The sequence below is a fragment of the Pholis gunnellus genome, assembly GCF_910591455.1.
Source record: "Pholis gunnellus genome assembly, chromosome: 20".
In the NCBI taxonomy this organism is placed as follows: Eukaryota; Metazoa; Chordata; class Actinopteri; order Perciformes; family Pholidae; genus Pholis; species Pholis gunnellus.
In genome coordinates this window covers 4,766,690-4,786,446 of record NC_136547.1, presented here as the reverse complement: position 1 = coordinate 4,786,446, position 19,757 = coordinate 4,766,690, and the positions used below count along the sequence as shown (strand labels likewise).

Sequence of the window (19,757 nt, the reverse complement as noted above, 5' to 3'; positions counted from 1 at the left end):
ATATATAGACATAGACACAGAGACACGATTAAACTAACGGGATGTTACATTGACAGGGAAATGATTTATGCATGTAATCCAGGGCAACTTTGTCTCAGCAAGTTCCCCAACTCCACTGTGTGGAAAATTACTCGCACTCTGCGCAGCAGGAAATCAGAATGCTGTAGCAGTTATTACAAATGTTAATTTATATTAAAAATGTAATTGAGCTGTATGGATCCATCAGACAAACACCAGACAAACAGATTCTGTTGTATTTCTTAGAAAGCAGCTGCTCAAGGAGTGTGTTCTGTACTGTTGAACCACTCTTAAAATATGTACGTATACTGAAAGTTAAACATAAACATCGCAACATAAATATGGAAAACGCATCAAAAACATCACTAACGTAACTTCAAATTTACTCAACAACACTTTGGGACTGGAGCACCGCTCTCCTCATTGAAAGTCCTGTGTTTGTATGACCCATCCAAACAGACTACGTGGTGTGAACTGACACGCAAAAAGCAAGAGTGGTGTTGTTATTGCATAGTGACTTACAATTTGCAGTGTCCATTTGTTTTTTTAAACATAGTAATAACGCCCACTGGTGTTGGATTTCTACCTATAGTTCAGCACAATAAATCTACTTTTTTTTAACTTTTTCTTCTCTAAATATGACACTTTACAAACAAAGAACAGTTTCATGAGGCTTGCTATGTTCCAACATTAGGATTATGATAGGTTAGATAATAATTTCATGAATCCAATATTATTAAAGCTGTAAAGAAATCTAATTTAAAAAGTCCACATCTATTTCTACCATTTGGTCTGCATCATGACGGAACCGTCATCTTTCATGTTTTAGCTACCCGGCTGTCGCTGACTCACGCAGCTGTGATTCACCTAAACACACTGTACATATGGTTACTGTCACACACACATGCAATGTGACTGTATGACACAAGTCCAGATGTAAATGCACTCATATTCTCTCACACACACACACACACATCTGTCCCTTATGGATGGTGCAGCCTGTGGGATCTCGTTACTAAGGGCGTGCCATCTGCACGCAGACGAAAACAAGTCCCGTTAATATCTCCTACCTCCTCTGTAATCGCTGCCTCTGCGCTTCAACGTGTTTTCTGAACAACCTTTCATCCGCTATCATAGCTGCTTTACACATTCAATAAAATCACATTTAAAAAAATCTATTCATCCTATTGTTCAACCAATGATCATAACATTCCATGTAGGGTTAAAAGGTTTTTATGAACAAAGAAATCAGCTTAGTTTCATTCTTTATGGTTTTGTTTGCCATTTTTGCCTTAGATAGGACAGGTAGACTGGAAATGGGGGGGGGGGGGCAAAGGGCCACAGGTCGGATTCTCCCCCAACTACACTTATTTTTATCCAATTATTCATTTAGTTCAATCAGTGTCTCCCAAACTTTTTTTCTGGGGACCCATATTGAAAAGAAATTCACAGAGGGCCTTATCTATAACTCATGAGAAGAAGTCAACGGACGTTTTTTTCCAACCATTTCCACGTCACCTTATATCATCTTGAACAGGTAAACCAGCCATTTAGAAGATATATTCATTTAATACATTTAAATTTGTTATTGTAAACATGTACTTGGATGACAGAGTAGGGAAACACACACCGGTGTTGGAGAGGTGCTGACCACAGTGAAATCACAAGTGTAAAGGAGTGCAAATAGTCGCACATTCGTAGCCCAAAAAATATTTAACAATTGAAATATATATAAAATATTTATGTTGCATGAGTGTGAGACTATTTTCAGGCTATCTCATTCTTTTCATTTCCTCTCATCGGTTAAACAAACAGAATGTACGCTAGCCTTTCATATTTGATTCAATGTTATAAGTAGACTACAATTATCAGAACAATACATACATTCAGGCTCCCTCATGCTGCATAAAGGTGTACTGCTGCATAAAAGACTCGTGAAGAAATTCTGCACATTCATTTGGAGACCGTGATCAAGTCTTTGGGCATGACATATTTATATGAAGCAGCTAAAAAAACCTGACAGAGCAGAAGGTGACTACTTCAAATGTCTTGAACATGGAAACAGGGAAATCCACACTTTAGTATAAAAATACAATTTTATATGATCACTACTGTTATATTGTCAATTGTTTGTTATCTGTTTAGCTAAAGAATCATCACAGTTTTAGCTGTCGACAAAAACTTTAAAATGTATTATTTAAAATGCTTTTAAATAAACAAAGCTGTTACTGTTTTTGTGTCAATGCATTTGCTGGTTCATCCAGAAGCTTAATGTTAAATAAATGAACAAGCTGTCGAATTTCCTCATCACACAGGATCAATTTAAGCTATTACCTGAAACAAAATCTTAAGTTCATGATACACAAAAAAAGCAAAGAGAGAATGTGTGTCAACATATGTGTTATTTTGTAAATCCTAAATAGGATGAAGCCTTCCCAACACGTGTAGGCGTGGCAGCTGGGGCCTCGGCTCCTCGCAGCGTCTCCACACACTCTTACATCACGGTCCCCTCTGAGATAATGTTCAGACTGGGGAGCCCGGGATGTGCCGCCGGTGACCCGACGCCGTCTGTTGTGACAGGGGGAGCACAATGACACGGCAGACCCATTTCACAATAAGGGCTTCCCTTTCATACAGCGCTGACCCACATACACGGAAGCTCAGGGCACGCATCGCTGGCTCCAGTATTCACCCAAACACAGCTGAAGCAGACCGACGTAAACCCCCGGGAGTGCTGCCGTGGAGAAAACTGTATCGCCCTACCCACTCTGGATTTAGTCTCAGTTCTGATACTGAATTCAAAGAGGGTCTGTGAGCGATGCTTAGAGTAGACTCAGCTTTAAAATGTTTTTACAATTAGAATGGTGTGACTTGCAAAGAGAACATATACAGATAATGATGTGCCAGTTCCATAGGGCTAAATCTGAGTGCAGCACCCTGACAACAACTTCACCTCAGCAGCCAGTTTGTTCAGTTCCCTCCCAGAGGACGGTCTCTATGACAACAGAGACAGATGTGAGGAGACTGTTTGTCGACTGTGGCTCTATACTTCTAATGAGCCAAGACTAATCATGAGAAGTCAATACGAAACCTACTCTTTTCTGTCCCTCCATGGGTCGGGGGAAAGTGAAATTTACAAGAATACTAATAATAATCAAACTTAAGTGATTTTTTAAAATTCTAAATGACAGTATGGATTCAATATTCCGTTTATTTTCATAGCTGATGTAGTCAAGCAAATGTACAAAAGTATTTATTATATTTGGATAAGGAAACAACCAAAAGAAATGCTCTTGTAACAAAGAAATTCACTTTATCAGGCTCCATCAATGCAATAATAATGACCTGTTGATTCAGGATCCTACGGAAGCCCACTTCTGACAAGATGGTCATGATAAGTCAACGTTTTTGTCTTAATGAGTAAAAGTCAAACTTTGACATTGTAAATCAAAAGTCTGATTATTAACTAAATCAAAATGATGAGACATTTTTTGAAAAGGCAAGTCATATATAATCTCCATTGTTACCTTTCCCCTTGACATGTTCCGTTAATATATACGTATATATATATATATATATATTATGAATCAGAAAAGAATAACTACTTTGATCAAGCAATGTCTTTTATTGGTAAATGGACTACTTGTACAGCGCTTCTCTAGTCTTCTGACCACTCACAGCACTTTAACACATGTCATGGTGGAGCCGGGGATCAAACGGCCGATCCTCTGATTAAAGGACGGCCCTGCTCTACCAGTGCTGTAGGAAATCAATTTAGTGTCTAGTGCTTTTCAAAAGCACTAGACACTTCACATGAATGTCAGTTACAACAACCCAACAAATGTGTCACGTTTTTCTTTCTTCTCTTCAGAATTGGATCTCCATCATCTGCTTTACTGAAGGGAATGATGAAGAAGGCTCAGAGATGAAGGCTGACGTCAGTCATCCCTAACAGCTGTGATTGTGCTGTAAAGGCCACATCTGGTCTCACCCAGCTTTAAAGAAAAAGAAAAAATGGTAATCTGCATTTCATTTTGTCCAGACTACAAGTCACCCTGAGGAGCAAAGGATAAGTAAAACAGCATGGACGTGGAGGAGAACAAATGACTCTGTCAGTCAAGTAAACCAAAGGCACAGCCCTCCATTTGTAACGTTTAAAAGTGAACTTTCTCATGTAAAGCACTTTCCCGTGACTCTTTTGTCATTTTTATCAGGTGAAATGAGCTGAAATGAATCGACTGTTACTCAACACAGCCACCCACCCCCACCACCCCTCACCCTCCCAGCCCCTCGGTCATCCAACTGTCCTGCCAGCTGTCTATTTTAGCTGTCCACGTTACACCCTTTAAGCAATTACTGTCTGAGTGGTCTCCTGGAGTTCAACCACAGTAAGTGGCAGAGTATTTGACATGGTTGATGTGCGAGCAGGGGCTAATAATAGACAGGGCAAACACACAGCAATCAGGGGTGGGTTTAGAAACTGTTTCAGTAAAAATGTGTTTCAAGTAAAGCCGTGGTCCTTGGCAATAATAAACTCTACATTATTTGTGGGTTTTTTGTCATTTTACGTCCCTTTGTAGTTGTTTTGTGTCTCTTTGTAGTCATTGTGCATCTTACTGTAGTTTTGCATCTATTTGTGGTCATTATGTGTCTCTTTATAGTTGTTTTGTGTGTTTTGTACTCTTTTTGTTTCTCTTTCATAATGTGTCTTATGCACATTTCGGGTCTCTTTGCAGCTTTTGCGTGTCTTTGTGTCGCTTGGCTGTCATGTTGTGTCGCTTTGTAGTCAGTTTGTTTCTCTTTTAAGTCATTTTGTGTGTTTTTGTAGTTGTTTTGTGTCATGTCTCATTTTGTGTCTTGTTGTGATACTTTTGTGTGTCTTTGCAGTCATTTTGCATCTTATTTTGCATCTCATTATAGTCATTTTATGGCTCTTTGTGATCATTTGAAGTCCCTTTGTTTCCAGGTCTGAGATACCAGGGGGTCTGTGCCACCCCTGGTCACCCTTCTGACAACAATAGGTAGTGTCCCATCTTAGAGATTCATGGGCAATGTCGAGGAAAATGTCATTCAATATTCATTCAGTTTTATGGATTCATCACGCTGACGTGTGAGTTGCATTGGGGTGGGCTGTTTTATTATATCAAAAACAATTGAGTGGTCTGTCTAAAAAGCCAATAGGCTTTGTGCTAAACTATATTTGTATTTACCATGACACCATTGCAAGGAACTGTCTTGTTATGGCGTGTTACAGTTGAAACAACCTGTTGTATTTAACAATGCAGCTGCTTGCGTAATTCACGTGATGGGGGTATGTTTTCAACCCTCCGACTTTATTCATCAGAGGGACGTGTGAATGGATTCCCCTTGAATTTGTCGAACACATTCATTAAATTGGGTTGGTGATCTTGATCTGGGATTTCCAGCACCAGATAATCAAATGTTTTAGTTTTTTTATGAGACCAACAGAGAAAGAAAAGCGTCCAAATTCAAAGCAGATATTATAGATATACACATGCTGTAATTGTGTGTATTGAACATTTGGAGAATGCTTGAAGGAGTGCCCTATGCTTTAAAGTATGTATTTGGGTAACAAGGAGTTCTGAGGCCTGTCACTGTAGACTACAGTATGTGTCAAAACCTGCCTGGAAACATGAGAGGTCATCCTATCCTGAGTTATTGACAAACCATTTATTCTAAGCCGTAACATACCAAAGTTGTTATGGCGAGGTGTTGGCAAATGACTAAACCATTACTGCTTTTAAAATTGGAATTATTTATTAAGTTTCCGTGGCAGGCTGTTGATAGTGGAGGATGTGCAGAGGGAGTGTTAATTAGCCCGTCATTTTGAGACCATTGAAGAAGCTTGTAATGGGTTTAGTGTGACATCAGGGCACCGTCTCACATGCACAATTCGAAAGCCATAATCAAGAATTTATATATTTTATAAATACTTCAGAGTTTGTTTCGAGTTAAGATAAAGTATTTGTACTGGTTTGACATTAATTAAAAATATTTGATGACTGGAAAATATTTTGCTGAAACAGTATAAGGAAGTGAGTTTTTTTAATAATAAAAAATATATATATTTGGAAGGTACCATTAATAAGTTGATGCAAAACTTAGAAATCGCTCATGCCACAGTTTACAATTTGTAAGCACTGTGATTTGCTTGCTGGGTGTGATCGACAGCGCTCCTTGGCCCTCTCAACCAATAAGCGAAGGCCAGGGGCGGGAACTTCTCTACTGTAATTAATCCTCCGATCAGCCCGTGAGCGCGTGTGTTCCGTAGAACGCCGTCCACTCCAGTGTTCGCCCTCACTTAGTGTGAACCGCAGAGGAAGCCGGACGGTGTGTCCTCCCCCCCCCCTCCATTTAAAGTGCGACAAGAGGGGAGTGACATGGGCGAAAGATTTGTGGTGGTCCCGGTTGACAGAGGAGTTGGGAACACCGGCGTGGAGGACCACTCGGACGCGGTCGTCTCTGACCCGGCGCTGGACTCCGTGGTGGAGGAAAAAGATGCGGGAGAGGACTCCGTGTTCGAACCGCAGGAGGACCCCAACGCTGTGGTGCCTATCCTGAAGTACAACAGGGAGCCCAACAAGTACGGTAAGACAGCTGCCGGTCACAAACTCCCGTGTCCCACTTCTTATCTCGTTTATCTACCAGAGGATTAGCTGTCGCGTTTCACTTGTTTGTCCTCCTCTAGTTAGCGCTAAGTACGTGTGCGTCAGTACCCCCAAAAACAAGAGGCGCCCAAAACAGACACACCTAGAGTTCATATGAATCACACAAAAGTTTTTTTTAAAAGTGCCGTAAAATCTTCATGTTAAGTTGTTGTGAAAATGTAAAATGTAAAATATTGGCACATTACAGACAAGGCAGTAGAAGGTTTTGCTAGTTTAAAACGAAATATTTAAATTAACATAAAATGTGTGCCTCACCTTAACGTTAGTTTTCTATTTACTAGCGTTACTAAGTATACACCGGGCAGGAAAGACTTGTTGCTAAAACTAGGTTTTGTCACTTTTTGTTCCCTTTTTTAAATAGTGTAAGTAACACTATTTGACTCTTAAATAATGTAGAACACACAAAAGAAACGTTGGTGTTCAAATAATCATCAAAAGTTGTGCCTGCTCTGTCATACAAAGTGGTACTTTGTATCTTTGTAACTATGGGTTTTTATTTTTTTAGAGAACATTATAACTTTACATATGACATAACATAGTCCACTGTATTCACTTGAAATCCACTGTAGGTTCACTGCTGCAGCAGTATCATAGCTACTAGTGTCTGCAGGCCTAATTCTGAAGCCCTGTTCAACCAGCTGCTCACAAACAAGGTGCTTCTATAGCAACAGGTTGAGGGATGGACGGTTCTGGAATAATTGCCTGGCACACTGGCCGAGCCAGCGTGCTAATTTACAGTAGGCCTACAGTGTGTGTGTGTGTGTGTGTGTGTGTGTGTGTGTGTGTGTGTGTGTGTGTGTGTGTGTGTGTGTGTGTGTGTGTGTGTGTGTGTGTGTGGACAATCTCTTCTTGTGTGTATTGATTGTCAATAGTTAGGGCACCACTGTGCCGAGCTGCAAAGATGGGCCTCTTTTTAAACGTGTGGTTTCCTTTGAATATAGTTTGTTCTGATAAACATGGGTCTCTACTTTCCATTTACATTATATTTCACGCAGACTTTTTCATGCGTCACAGTAAAATGATAAAAAAAAAGGCGACGACGAATCGAAGTTTTGACCAGTAAGGAAAAGAAAAAGAGGAAAAGAATGGATGAAAGATCTCTGGCGATTGCACTGTACTGCTGATGAATCATGGCGAAAGCATGAAGGTGTTGCTGTTGATGTATGTCCAGCAGCAAAATGTCACACTGGGCCCAGGGCCAGTACAAGATGCTGGGGGAGGACAAGTCAGTCCCTGGCCCAAGTACAGCTACTGATGGTGATTTAGAGTCCCGAAATGAGATGAGTACTAATGTGTTATATGTCTTATATGATTAAGTTTCTAAAAAGAAGACGGGTGTGAGCGGGCCTTGGCCTCGCGTGTCTCTCAGCTAGACGGTGACAGAGTATTTTGTGTGTTAGCAGTTATGATAGACACAGTTGATTAAGTTATTCAAGCCTGTGGGGACATTTGTCCTCTTCATTGGACCCAACCTAACCGAACCATAGGAGCGGAAGACGGCAATGTCCTCTACGTTGAACGTCTTTGTGTTTTGGAAGACGGCTGCTATTAAACCATTATTAAATGTTGACGCTTTGTTTAGGGAGCTGTTTGCCCCCGTTGTCGTTATCCTCAGGTCCTTCCTTCACTGCACTCATTGTACTACGATCAATACAGGACTGATGGCAGGCGGACTTGTTTAGCTGTAACCTATTTACTGGTAGCTACTGGATGCGTCTGCTTAATTACATTCCTGGATGATGAATTTGATAACCATGGCAGATAATAAAGAGTAGACAATTTTTAGATAATGGTTGGTCAAGCTTTTTCCTTCACAGCCTCTTAGGCCGGGTTGTATCAACAAGGATTCATTTAAAAACCTGTTTAAATCGTGGTTTAAGCTAAAATCACGTTGCACAGACCTTTTAAAACTATCCGATTCAATTTAAACCCGTCTTTAAACGTCAGTTTCCATTTTTTACTATAAACCTAGATTACATTTAATTCTGTTGCACCAAAACGTTAAACCAGTATTAACTTTAAACTTACACTGCAGGAGGTTTAGCTTCTTTTTCTTTTTTAAGTGGCTGCCTTTTTTAAGATGGATTGAGCAGAATAATGAAGTTCCTTGAAGAAAATGAAGGAACTGTTGCTGCTGATTTCCTCTCAAGATACCAGTTTAGCAAGGAAACAGTTTTAGAGCTGAACAGGAAGATTGGACCAACATGCAGTCTTTTTTTTATCTTACTATGCGGTTGTCTGTTGTTTTATCTTCATATTGCTCCGTTAATTTGGCCAACAAGTAACAGAGCCCTGCTTATTTTTGAATCTGGATTTACTCATTTCAAACCTAGATTTGCTGACCCAGCCTTAGTTTAGTAACACAGAGCACATATCTAAGTACCAACAGGCTGTACGAAAAGATTCTTCCTTCATTTCTTTATTTTTTTACTTTTCTGTGTCAGGACAGAGTTTATTAAGTAGATTGTCTCTAACGAAGCATCTAAAGATGATTGATGGCGGGGATCTAAAGCATACAGAAAGGTTTTCTTCACATTCGTAGGTCACTGATAAGCAGTGCGGTGGAGTGTGTGTGTGACTGGGGGACGGGGGGGGAGTGTTATGCGATCAATAGTAACATATTCGAAAGTCTGGCTGAACAGGAACATTGTGTTACCCTTGCCATTGAGGTTGCTCAACACATGTATAGGAGGAGATTAAGTAACAGACTGTAAAGAGGAAGAAGCGGTTATGAAGATGTGGAAATTGTAGAAAAGAAGATGGTGTTGTCTGAATGTGTTGCTCTTCTGTTAGAGCCTTCCAGGCGATGTGCTTGTTCCTTGTTGTGTGAAGCAGAGGCCAAGCTGTGAGAAGAGGAAATGAATGAATGAGCAAGGCTTGATGTATAAAGTATATTGTACACATTCTAAGAATGTACTGTACGTGTTTGAACTAGAATGCTCTGTAAGCACAGTGTCTTAACAAGAGACGTAATGAATATATATTGAAATCACATGAAGAGCTTTCAGGGTACAACAGATGATGCTCGCCTCAGGTACGTAGGATGACTGAGATTACATTTGGATTTATGAGAGATTAAGCAGGCAGTGAAAGATGAATGAGGTTCGACAGGGATACGGGTCTCCAAAAGGTGGAGGATTTAAACGTTGGCAACACTCGGGGAAGAAACTGTCAATCTATCCCTCTGACAGTCCCAGGCAGCCACCTCCGGGTCTGAACCCTGAAGCCAATGCAGGAGTACCTTAAACCTGCATTCTCTCTACTGACCAGCAGGGGGCGACTCCTCTGGTTGTATAGAAGTCTATGAGAAAATGACTCTACTTCTCTCTTGATTTATTACCTCAGTAAACATTGTAAACATGAGTTTATGGTCTCAATCTCTAGTTTCAATTCTTCTGCAATACAGTATGATGTTCATTTAGTACATTATGGTCCATTTAGATTCAAACAGACCATGAAGCAGGGGATGCTTTAGGGCGGGGCTACTGTGATTGACATGTTGCTACCACGGTGTCCGTTCTGGGAGTTGTCCCTTTCACGGTGTGTTTTCAGTTCATGAAAGTTAATTAGAATGTTTTGAGTCAACAAACTGTCAACAATATGAGTGTCACAGCAAAGGGTCTGAATACTTATGACCATGTGATATTTCAGTTTTTCTTTTTTAATAAATTTGCAAACATTTCTACATTTCTGTTTTTTTCTGTCAAGATGGGGTGCTGAGTGTACATTAATGAGAAATAAAATGAACTTTTTTGATTTTAGCAAATGGCTGCAATGAAACAAAGAGTGAACATTTTAAAGGGGTCTGAATACTTTCCGTGTTATACTACTCTCTGGCTCCAGATGCAACGCAAGAACAGAGAGAGAAGGGCACTATGGCTCAGGTGGAGCCAGAGGTCCCACAGTAAATACAGAAGCATTGTCAGTGGTTTGTGGCGGCTGCAGCATGAGCGGGTTAGGTTTCTGAATGTCCTCACCACGCACACGACGTTGGCACGCGTGTGCGTGCGCCCGCATGTTTAAAAAGGCATGCACCTTGGGCTATCATGTGCTGCCCTCTGCTTTATTTGGAGCAAGCCGGCACACAGACACCAACTGGGCCCCGGCGTCCAGCACCCTCTCTGCTCCTGCAATGTGGGATGTTTGTTCCAGTTGCTCCTTACTTACATGCAACGCTCAGGAGAAAAGGGCGTGTACCTCTCTGGGCAGACAGAAGGGTTTTCACAGAACTTTCCTCCTCTTTTGGGAAATACACGCCGGCACAGTTTAGCCCAATACTGAGAAATGGCCTTTTCATCAACATCAGTGTACTTATTATAATGCAAGTTTAACCTCCCCGATGGGAAGAAACGCAAGAAAGGGAGTCTTTCAGTGTCAATTTCAGCCGCAAATGCACTTTTACTCAATCCTGATCCAAAGGTATGCAGGGACACGTTTATCTTTTCTCACAATTCGTGAGTCACTGCTTTATCTAATCTAGCTGTTGAAAGTTTTTGTTAACTGGCTCCAATCTAAACTGTAAGTCACTTTGTTACTTTAAGCAGATACACATCACATTCAGGTACCACATATCAATTAGAATTTCTAAATTAGTCGAGAATAGTTTTGTATCTGCCTTCTCCTGTCACGACTCTTCAGACACAGTTTTCTGTAGATATTAGTACCTTTAAAACTCTGCTGCTTCCGTTTGCTTTTTTCCTTTTACCAACAGAAGGATAGTTTGACACAATAGCTGCGTTTTATGTTGAAGTAGCACATTAGAAAAGCTGTGATGAAAAGGGAAAATTAGATTAAAGAGTCGATGAGTTGCCAAATAAATTCTGATGTCGCGAACGTTTAACTGGCATGACTGGTCAGCTCTTCCCGCTTTCTGCGTCTTCTCGTGTATATATATATATATATATATATATATATATCGTCTTTGTCTCAAGACAGCGTTAAACATGGCCAATACTAGCCGACATGAAAGAACAATTAATACCTAATTCCTAAAAAAGACTTCTCTCCATTTTCCTCTCATAGTCTTGTTTTGTTTCTGGTTGGCGACCTCTACTTCTTCTAATCTGTTTATTGGCAGATTACAGCCATGCGTAAAGCGTAGCCTATGCTGCTAACTTCTGACCAAACTATGCAACTACAGTAGTTTATTCGCCACCAGTTGGTGGAAATGCACCTAATTTGCATTTCTTATTTGCAACATTTTAAAAGTCTGCTTAAAATTCACGACAATCGGATGGAAGTGCAGCTTAGGTCACAGCTGTCAACAAGTATGCTTTAAGGCGGGCTTACTGTGGCTTACTGCCGCTACCAGAGCCGTATACAGCATCTCTATGTAAATCCTTCGCATTCCAAATATAGTAACTTTGGTTCATTGGTTAAGAAATAAACAACGGCAAAATTGCCGAGCTCGAGGTTTCATAACGACAGTCCACAAACCAATGTGTGACGTCACGATGACTACGTCCACTTCTTATAAACAGTCTATGATTGAGACAAATACACAGATTTGTTAATGAACACTAATGAATCATGAGTCATTTCTCCTCTCTCTTTCTTATTAGCAAAGATCTGTGTACAAAACATTCAGGAAGCACTGACCATCACATTTGCCGGTTAAACGTTGACAGCGGCTGACCATGAATCTTATTCCATGAGTAACTTGATAACAGGCCAAAAGGAAACTTGTCTGTTGTCTGGTTGATGTGCTCTCTGCAGCCCGTACATGTACATGGCCAAAGATCAGCGTTTGTGTAGTTCCAACAAATCCAACAGAGTGATACATCGTCTCTCTGATCGCGTCACATTTCAGTCCCATTCTCCAGTTAAACTTTCACCCCCATCATCTCAATAATCCCAGTTTATTTAATATCTTTGAACCAGAACCAAGTTGCGAATGAAAAATAAGGCGTGTGAAATTCATAAGCTATAGCTGTTGCTCAGATACATATTTAATCAACATTTAGGTAAATATCAGATTTGACGACACCCAGCATTTAAGGACTCAAAAGGAGATCGGGGCCTAAAAGCCTTGATCGGGACATCCCTAAATACTATGAATCAATGCACTGGACTGACTGGGTCAGGAATCAACCTGAAATCCTGTTCTTATCTCTTCTTATGCTCTGTACATACAAGGTATGCCAGTGTTTATTTCAGTCACACAATGCGTGTGGCCACATTGATAACGGGAACAATTTTCCAGCAGCTGGAAGCCGCTGCTATGGACACTGAACAGACGTCGTGGGAAAAGCTACTGAACATGTTTTCCCCCTGGAGGTTCTCTACACTTGCTGTTTGTTGGTAGTCGTGGGGGCTTTCCGGCTCTCGGTCAGCAGCATGTGGACGTCTAAGTAAGGCATTTACAGTGACTCATTTTAGCCTTATTGCCTTTGCTATTGCAATAAATAGTGTTGTAGACAAATTGAAGCCAAATGTTGTTCTGTTATACTGTCTCAACCAGAATCATGCGTTTCTTTTCTGCGTTCGATTCTGATGGTGTTCATATTATTGTGTCCACCCCGGGTTTATGCAGGGGGGGGGGGGGACAGCTATGTACAGTTGGTCGTGGCGTCGGTGGGTGTCAGATGTCAGAAATGTGTAGAGAGACGTGTGTGTGTATCATGTTCTGCCCGTCTGTGAATGAAAAGGATAACCTTCTAGCCCCTCCCCCTGTCACAAACAGCCTAAATAACTGCAGGACAGTGAAAAGCCATGAACTGATACAGTGGAAGCTTCAATCATTTCCAGCATCTTTCCTCACAACACTTTGCCCCCTTCTGTTTCTGCTAAGCTTCCGTGGCTGATATTAAAGTTCAGCTTCTTGGCGTATCGAGAGTATAAGACAAAGCTGAACTGGCTTCATGATAATATGCCTGACTACGTTTTCAAGCTCAGGTAAATGCTCCTGTAAGTGTAACCACAAAAATATGTTGTAAGTAAGTGAAACATCCGGGGGGCCAGATGAGCAAACGATGCAAACACACAAAAAACATTCAAACTCCATTTCCCCACACATGTGCAGTGAGTGTGCACACCTCACGCATGCTTCAGACCAGCTGTCCACACAAATATGAGGCGAGGGATGCAACTTTATAAGTGATAAAAGATAGTTTCTTAGGGTTGTTGGCCAATTTCTATGATTGAGTCATCATTCATTTTAGTCTCCAAATGTGCTGCATCTTTTTATGTTTTTTATTGACATTCGAGGCGCCTTCATTTCCAGGCAACTCTCTTTTATTTGTTATTTTTTTAATCCTCAGTTGCAAAGCACCCTGCTAAGTCCATTTCAATATGGCTGCTATGAATGACTCATCTTCCTGATGTTTGATAATGATGATTGAGAAGTCACCACCGGTGATGGTTTACAGGTAAAGACAGCTGTTCTGGTTCTGGTGGAAGCGCTGGACGCGAAACAGTCGGTGGAGTTGCACGTCTTCTTCGCCCCTCTTTGCATCGACAGCCCTCACTAGTGGTGGAGCAGGCAGAAGTATTGACGTGTAAAAGGGTGATCAGGAGCCATTCCACTTCCCATTGCATTGTATATACTGTGCATTTTTGTTATTTTATCTTCTTATATTTAATATGTCCTACTCTGTTTTTTTAGCCTACATAGTGTGCATTTTTTAATACTTAATATTTTATTTACTCTGTTACTTCGTTTGCAGAAGTATATCCTTGCTGCCGTAACATACAAATTTCCCCCTGGGGATGAATAAAGTATCTATCTATCTATCTATCTATCTATCTATCTATCTATCTATCTATCTATCTATCTATCTATCTATCTATCTATCTATCTATCTATCTATCTATCATCTTTATGGCGAGATCACCACTTTACCTGCTCCCAAAACAATTCATGGAGCCAATACAGTTTCATTCATAATGTAAGCACTAAGCGTCTCATGTATTTGCAAGTAGCTCTAAACCTGAAAGGGAACTGTAGTTTGGAATAAGCCCTGAACCAGCATTCTCCAAAAGAATAGGTCAAAAAAGAAATGTAAAGGAAGACACGCGTTGGCCTTCAAAAGAGAGGAAAGTGTCACCTGAAACTGTTGAGTCAAACACCGTTTCATGGATGACTGGCGGGCAAATGTGCCGTTACCTGAGACGGTCGAGGTGTGGCTGTGTCTGTCCATGTGTGCAGTGAAGTCATTACAGAGTGATATGCAGTGAGGAGAGTTTACCTTCATTATCGTCATCCCAATGGATTTATCGTAGACGTTATGTTGCTCTGCAGACTACAGGTGTCACGATTTAGATTCTAAATCCATCCAAATTAATGTTCAGTTATAGACCTTCAAAGTCAAAAGCAGGATTGGTTTGTTTTCGTGTCCCTCCATGGACCCCGGCCTCTTCATGCACGTCTATAGACAAAAGATAAAGACACAGAGAGGCTTAGACACCACCAACCGTCACCCTAACCCCAATTATAATCGACAGCATGACTTAGGGCCAAAATAATTTGGAGAAAATAATTTATCACGTTATTTTTGACCATTTGCACAAGGAGATTTTTGATAAATAATCATTAATATGGATATAATGACTAAGTGGGTAAAGTCAAATAAAAGAGCAGTCTTGTAAGTTCAGAAATATGCATCAGGATGCTGTAATGCAGCCTTTAAAACCAGCAAAGTCAACACTTATGCCATGTTATGATATAAGGAAATCCAAGACGATATCTGGTCTCATATCATGATATTGATATAATATCGATATATTGCCCAGCCCTAGCATGTCTACATCACTTTGTACAGTAAAGCATGTGGGCGTTAACATGGTGCATTCAGGTGTACCTCGTAAACTCTGAGAAACTCAAGCTGCCGTTGTACGCCCCTGCCATTTAGTGGATCCTTTTGTTGTTGTTAAACAGTTACATGTGACCATACGGCCTTAGTACGCCCCCCCCCCCCCCCCCACAGTTTCCCTTCAACACCTGAGTAAGGTCTCCGTTACCAAGAAGAGTGTTTCAGAAAGGAAACCATTTCACAATCCGACATTAGGAAAATCTGACTAAATAGGACTTGTTTCCACTCAGCTTCACTTGACTCAGTGCTTATAAAAACAACAACAAAAACCCTTTCCATTTGCCAGGTCACACCTAATTATACTGGTTACGGTAAACACTGCTCAGTGTTTTAGATCGGTGCCACTTGGCAGATTTTATCTCAACCTGTTGGTGAAAGTGCGTACAAATCATGGAACAAATGGTCTGTCCATAATTTGTTATGATGGCGGTGTAACTGTTGAATTTCCGGATGTGATCAAACGGGGGCAACAGAGCGTCATTATTAGTCTCTAGCTATCTGCTGCATAATGGTGGGAGCAGTCAGTCAAATATGGGCCGTCCTATTGCCAGTGTGTGAGTTTGTATTCTGTCACGGTAACACATGTAAGGTCCATTCTTCAGGCGGCTCGTGTAAGGACATAATCCGTCACAAACAGAGAAATGTCTCCCGTGAGATGCCGTAGTTGCAGCATTTCTGCTGAATGTATAAGTGACGTCATGTTCTGCTCACACTTGAGAGAAACACAGAGTAGTATATGAAGGGGTTTTCTTTTGCCTACCTTCTGGCCTCTGTCAGTCAAGAATCCTGCAATGCAGTTTTAAGAGCAGGAGGAAGTGATAGAGGGAAGGGAAGGTGTCATGTGACAAAGGCTATGACCCAAATTCACATGACACCATGAAGAGATGATGTTGCAGCTTGTTAGCCACCATGATTTCTTTTTAGCTTTATGCTTTTTTCATTGTGTTTCCCACAGTCTTGCATTCAGTACAGTGATCCTCACAGGAGAGTTGTCTTCCTCATGCCTCCTCCAGAGGGCGCAGTCAGTTACTGATGTCAGTTCAGTGCTGCTTCAAAGCTCTGGAGCAGGGCAGAGGGATGATGTCACAGTGAGGTTTTGTGACTTTGCTGCCTTGCTGCTGTCAGATTGTTCCAGTGGTTTGAACTATTGATTTGTCCTGCAGAACAATGTGCACTTCTGTATAAAGATTCAATCAGTATTTATTTGCAATTTGCAATTAATTGACATTTTATGGGTCATTTTACTCCTGTGTTTACGAAAGCACAGCCATCTTGAACAGCAACAAACCACATTACAGGTTGTTGTTATCTTGTATTGGTTATATTAAAGGACTTGTTAATCAACAACAGGTAACAACAGGTCGAATCCTCTTTTTGTTTACATTTTGGTCATGTGTTGTGCTTTCAGATCACATGAATTGGAATATTGAAATTCCTTTTTCCCCATTTGGGCCCTCAAACATCTCTTCACAGTCTAACCTCTTATAAAGCATCCAAACCGTGACAGAGAAAAGGAGCGGTGGAAAGAAGGAAACAACAGGTGGGATCACCTCCGTTGTGATTGAGGCTACATCCACATTAATACGTTTTCAAACGAAATGATCTCTCCCTGAAAACAAATATCGCGTGACTATTCACGTACACTGGGCATGCGGGTGGGTGCCGATGTAAACAGGAAGTAGTCAGTAGTAGTCTTTAAGAATGAAAGGTCGTGTTTGAGACTTAAGACCTTCTCTTAAATCAAAACATATGCGTTTAGAAATGGAAACGGAGTAGTGTGGACGAAAGAGCTGCATGAGCTCCTTCAGGGCACCCTGCTCTGTGTCCTTGGGATGTGCTGGTGCAGTCTCCTCCCATCCCCCCTCACTAGAATCAATCAATACATCTATTCTGGGATTAGAAATCTGAGCCTTTGGAGAAAAAGTTCAGCTCAGTGGAACGGTTTGTTTTCTGGGCAGATGAATTCCTCACTGTCTGTGGAGCGCGTCCAAACCATCTCCCATGCTTTTCAATGCAGTAGTGATCAGCTGTTTTTTGTTGCTACAGATTACCAGAATAGATTCAAATAAGTTCAAAGCTATGGGTATACATACTCGTACCTTTTTAAATTAGGAGTGAGTCCTTCAGTGACCACTTTCACATTTACGTTAATCGAAATATGCACGGCTGCGTGTAAACGGGAATATTAGCGGTACCCATGTAAACAGTTTAGTGGGAATATTGTCTTTTTTGAAATAAGGGCAAAACAGTAATATTTTGTGCATGAAATGTAATCCGTGAGATATATCCCCAAACAGGAAGCACAGAGAAATCTCAGATATCAACAAGCCTAAGGCCAATAAGGGCCAATGTTTTAGATGTACTGTAAATCTAAACCATTCCTGAACTTATTAAGAACTGTTCTGACTAATCAACACAGTGAAGTCTTCACATTGAAGGCTGTCATGTTTTCAGCTGCTTCACTATTTTCTCTAGTGTTATTTATCCGTTATGTTGTTCTGATTGACTAGATCACAATAGATATGTCTTTGATTGGTATAGACACTGCAGTAGTCTTTTATAATAATATAAGTATTCTCGCACATAAAGGCCTACGACAGTGTACATGTGCAAAACGTCTGCTATACGTTGGAAGCAGGAGGATTCTCGTGTAGTCATATCGTATTGTGTCATTGTTCTCTGAATGAGATTCACATAGGAGTGCCTCTGTAAAGACTTTTCTTCATAGTATTTTATAATTTGATCATTTCCTCCTGCTATGATTATTTTGCAGCAGAATGAAGAATGGGGTTACGTCATGAATACCCTCGTGTTCCTGTGTCTTCACATTGTGCTTTGGCTGTGAGATATTGCATCACATCATGGTGAAAAACCTTTTTTTAGCCTAACTAGTTTCCAGCCTCCTCTATGGATTGTGGAAAACTTCCTCATAAAAGGGACATTGTCCTCCCGCCTGTCCCTGAGAAGCAGTCTGGCTGTCTGGCCACTTAATCAGCAGATGCCAGTTACATCACCGCTCATCCACAGAGCAGGCAGCTGATGAGTGCTCTCTTTGTTACCTTTAGTAGAAGCACAATACTCTGTGAACGTTGAGTTGTCAGATCACGGTATTGAATAATAACTTCCTTTCGCCGTGCACAGAAATCTTCCCCATGATTCTACAAATGTAGCTGTTCAACCAAGCGTGCCTAGCCGATAGTAGAAGGTGGAGTCGTAGACTGTTTATAAGAAGTGGATGTAGTCGTCATGACGTCACCCATTGTTTTGTGGACTGCCGTTTTGAAGCTTCGAGTGCCACGATTTCACCGTTGCCATCTTGGATTACGGCCGTCGCCATGTTGTTGTTTTTTGTGGCCAATGAACGGAAGTTACCATATTTGGACTGTAGAGGAGTGACGTAGAGACGCCGTATACGTATAGTCCCGCCCTAAATCATACTCCACTTTATGGTCTGTTTTGCTCTAAATGGACCATAGTTTACTAAATGAAGTGAGAAGTTGGGACATTTTCTCATAGACGTACCATGCAGCGGAAACACGGCATACATTAGTGTCCAGGCTCATTCACTAAACCTTTGATTTGCCTGTAGCATGGAGCCAGTCTCTCATTTGCAACCACATCCACTTACTGGAGTCATGATGTTTCTCTGAAACCTGACCTTCCATCTCCATAGCAGGAGGTCTGGACTAAGTATTTCTGAAACACCTGGTTGGATGCATGATGCTTTACAGATGGACCTATTACAGTATGTGACAAGAGAAGTGATCTGGTAAATGGATTCCCCCCACCTTTGTCTTATATAATGAAGTACAGATGTCCGATGAGTCCCTGAAAGCCCCCCAAAAATGTTCCCTCTTTGAGTGTAAGGTTTACAGGCGGACAATATTTAGGCTAGTATTTGTATGCAAGTGTTCTGTTGTGGCAGATTAGGGTAAATAAATAGTACATTATAGTTAAGACAGTTATGGGATGGAAAAGGTGATGTCATAGGTTTTTTTACATCACTACCTCAAACAAATCATTATAGTTGGTCCACTCTGGTAAAGCCTCGTTATGGAAAATAAAGCAATCTAACTAAGCCGACCTAAATATTTCAAGATGTTACAAAACAATGAATCTTTACTGTCCACCCATGAACTCTGGCCACTCCTCCTCCTCCCTTTCCCGTTCCCTACAGGCCTCCCACCCTTCACCGTATTGATCTGTGCGTGTTGTCATGTTGGGGGACCGAAGGGGAGAG

The 19,757-nt window shown here is 41.0% G+C and overlaps 1 protein-coding gene across 3 annotated transcripts in view; it reads left to right on the top strand.

Annotated features, from left to right (window-relative positions):
* Nucleotides 1-6,401: 6,401 nt before the first annotated feature.
* slc12a7b (solute carrier family 12 member 7b) overlaps nucleotides 6,402-19,757 on the top strand; it is a 65,199-nt gene continuing 51,843 nt past the window's right edge. For all 3 annotated transcript variants that reach the window (XM_079181247.1, XM_079181245.1, XM_079181244.1), the window contains exon 1: nucleotides 6,402-6,627. In XM_079181247.1, coding sequence (XP_079037373.1) covers nucleotides 6,420-6,627 — 208 coding nt within the window. In that variant the 5' untranslated portion in view covers nucleotides 6,402-6,419. The remainder of the gene's footprint in view (nucleotides 6,628-19,757) is intronic.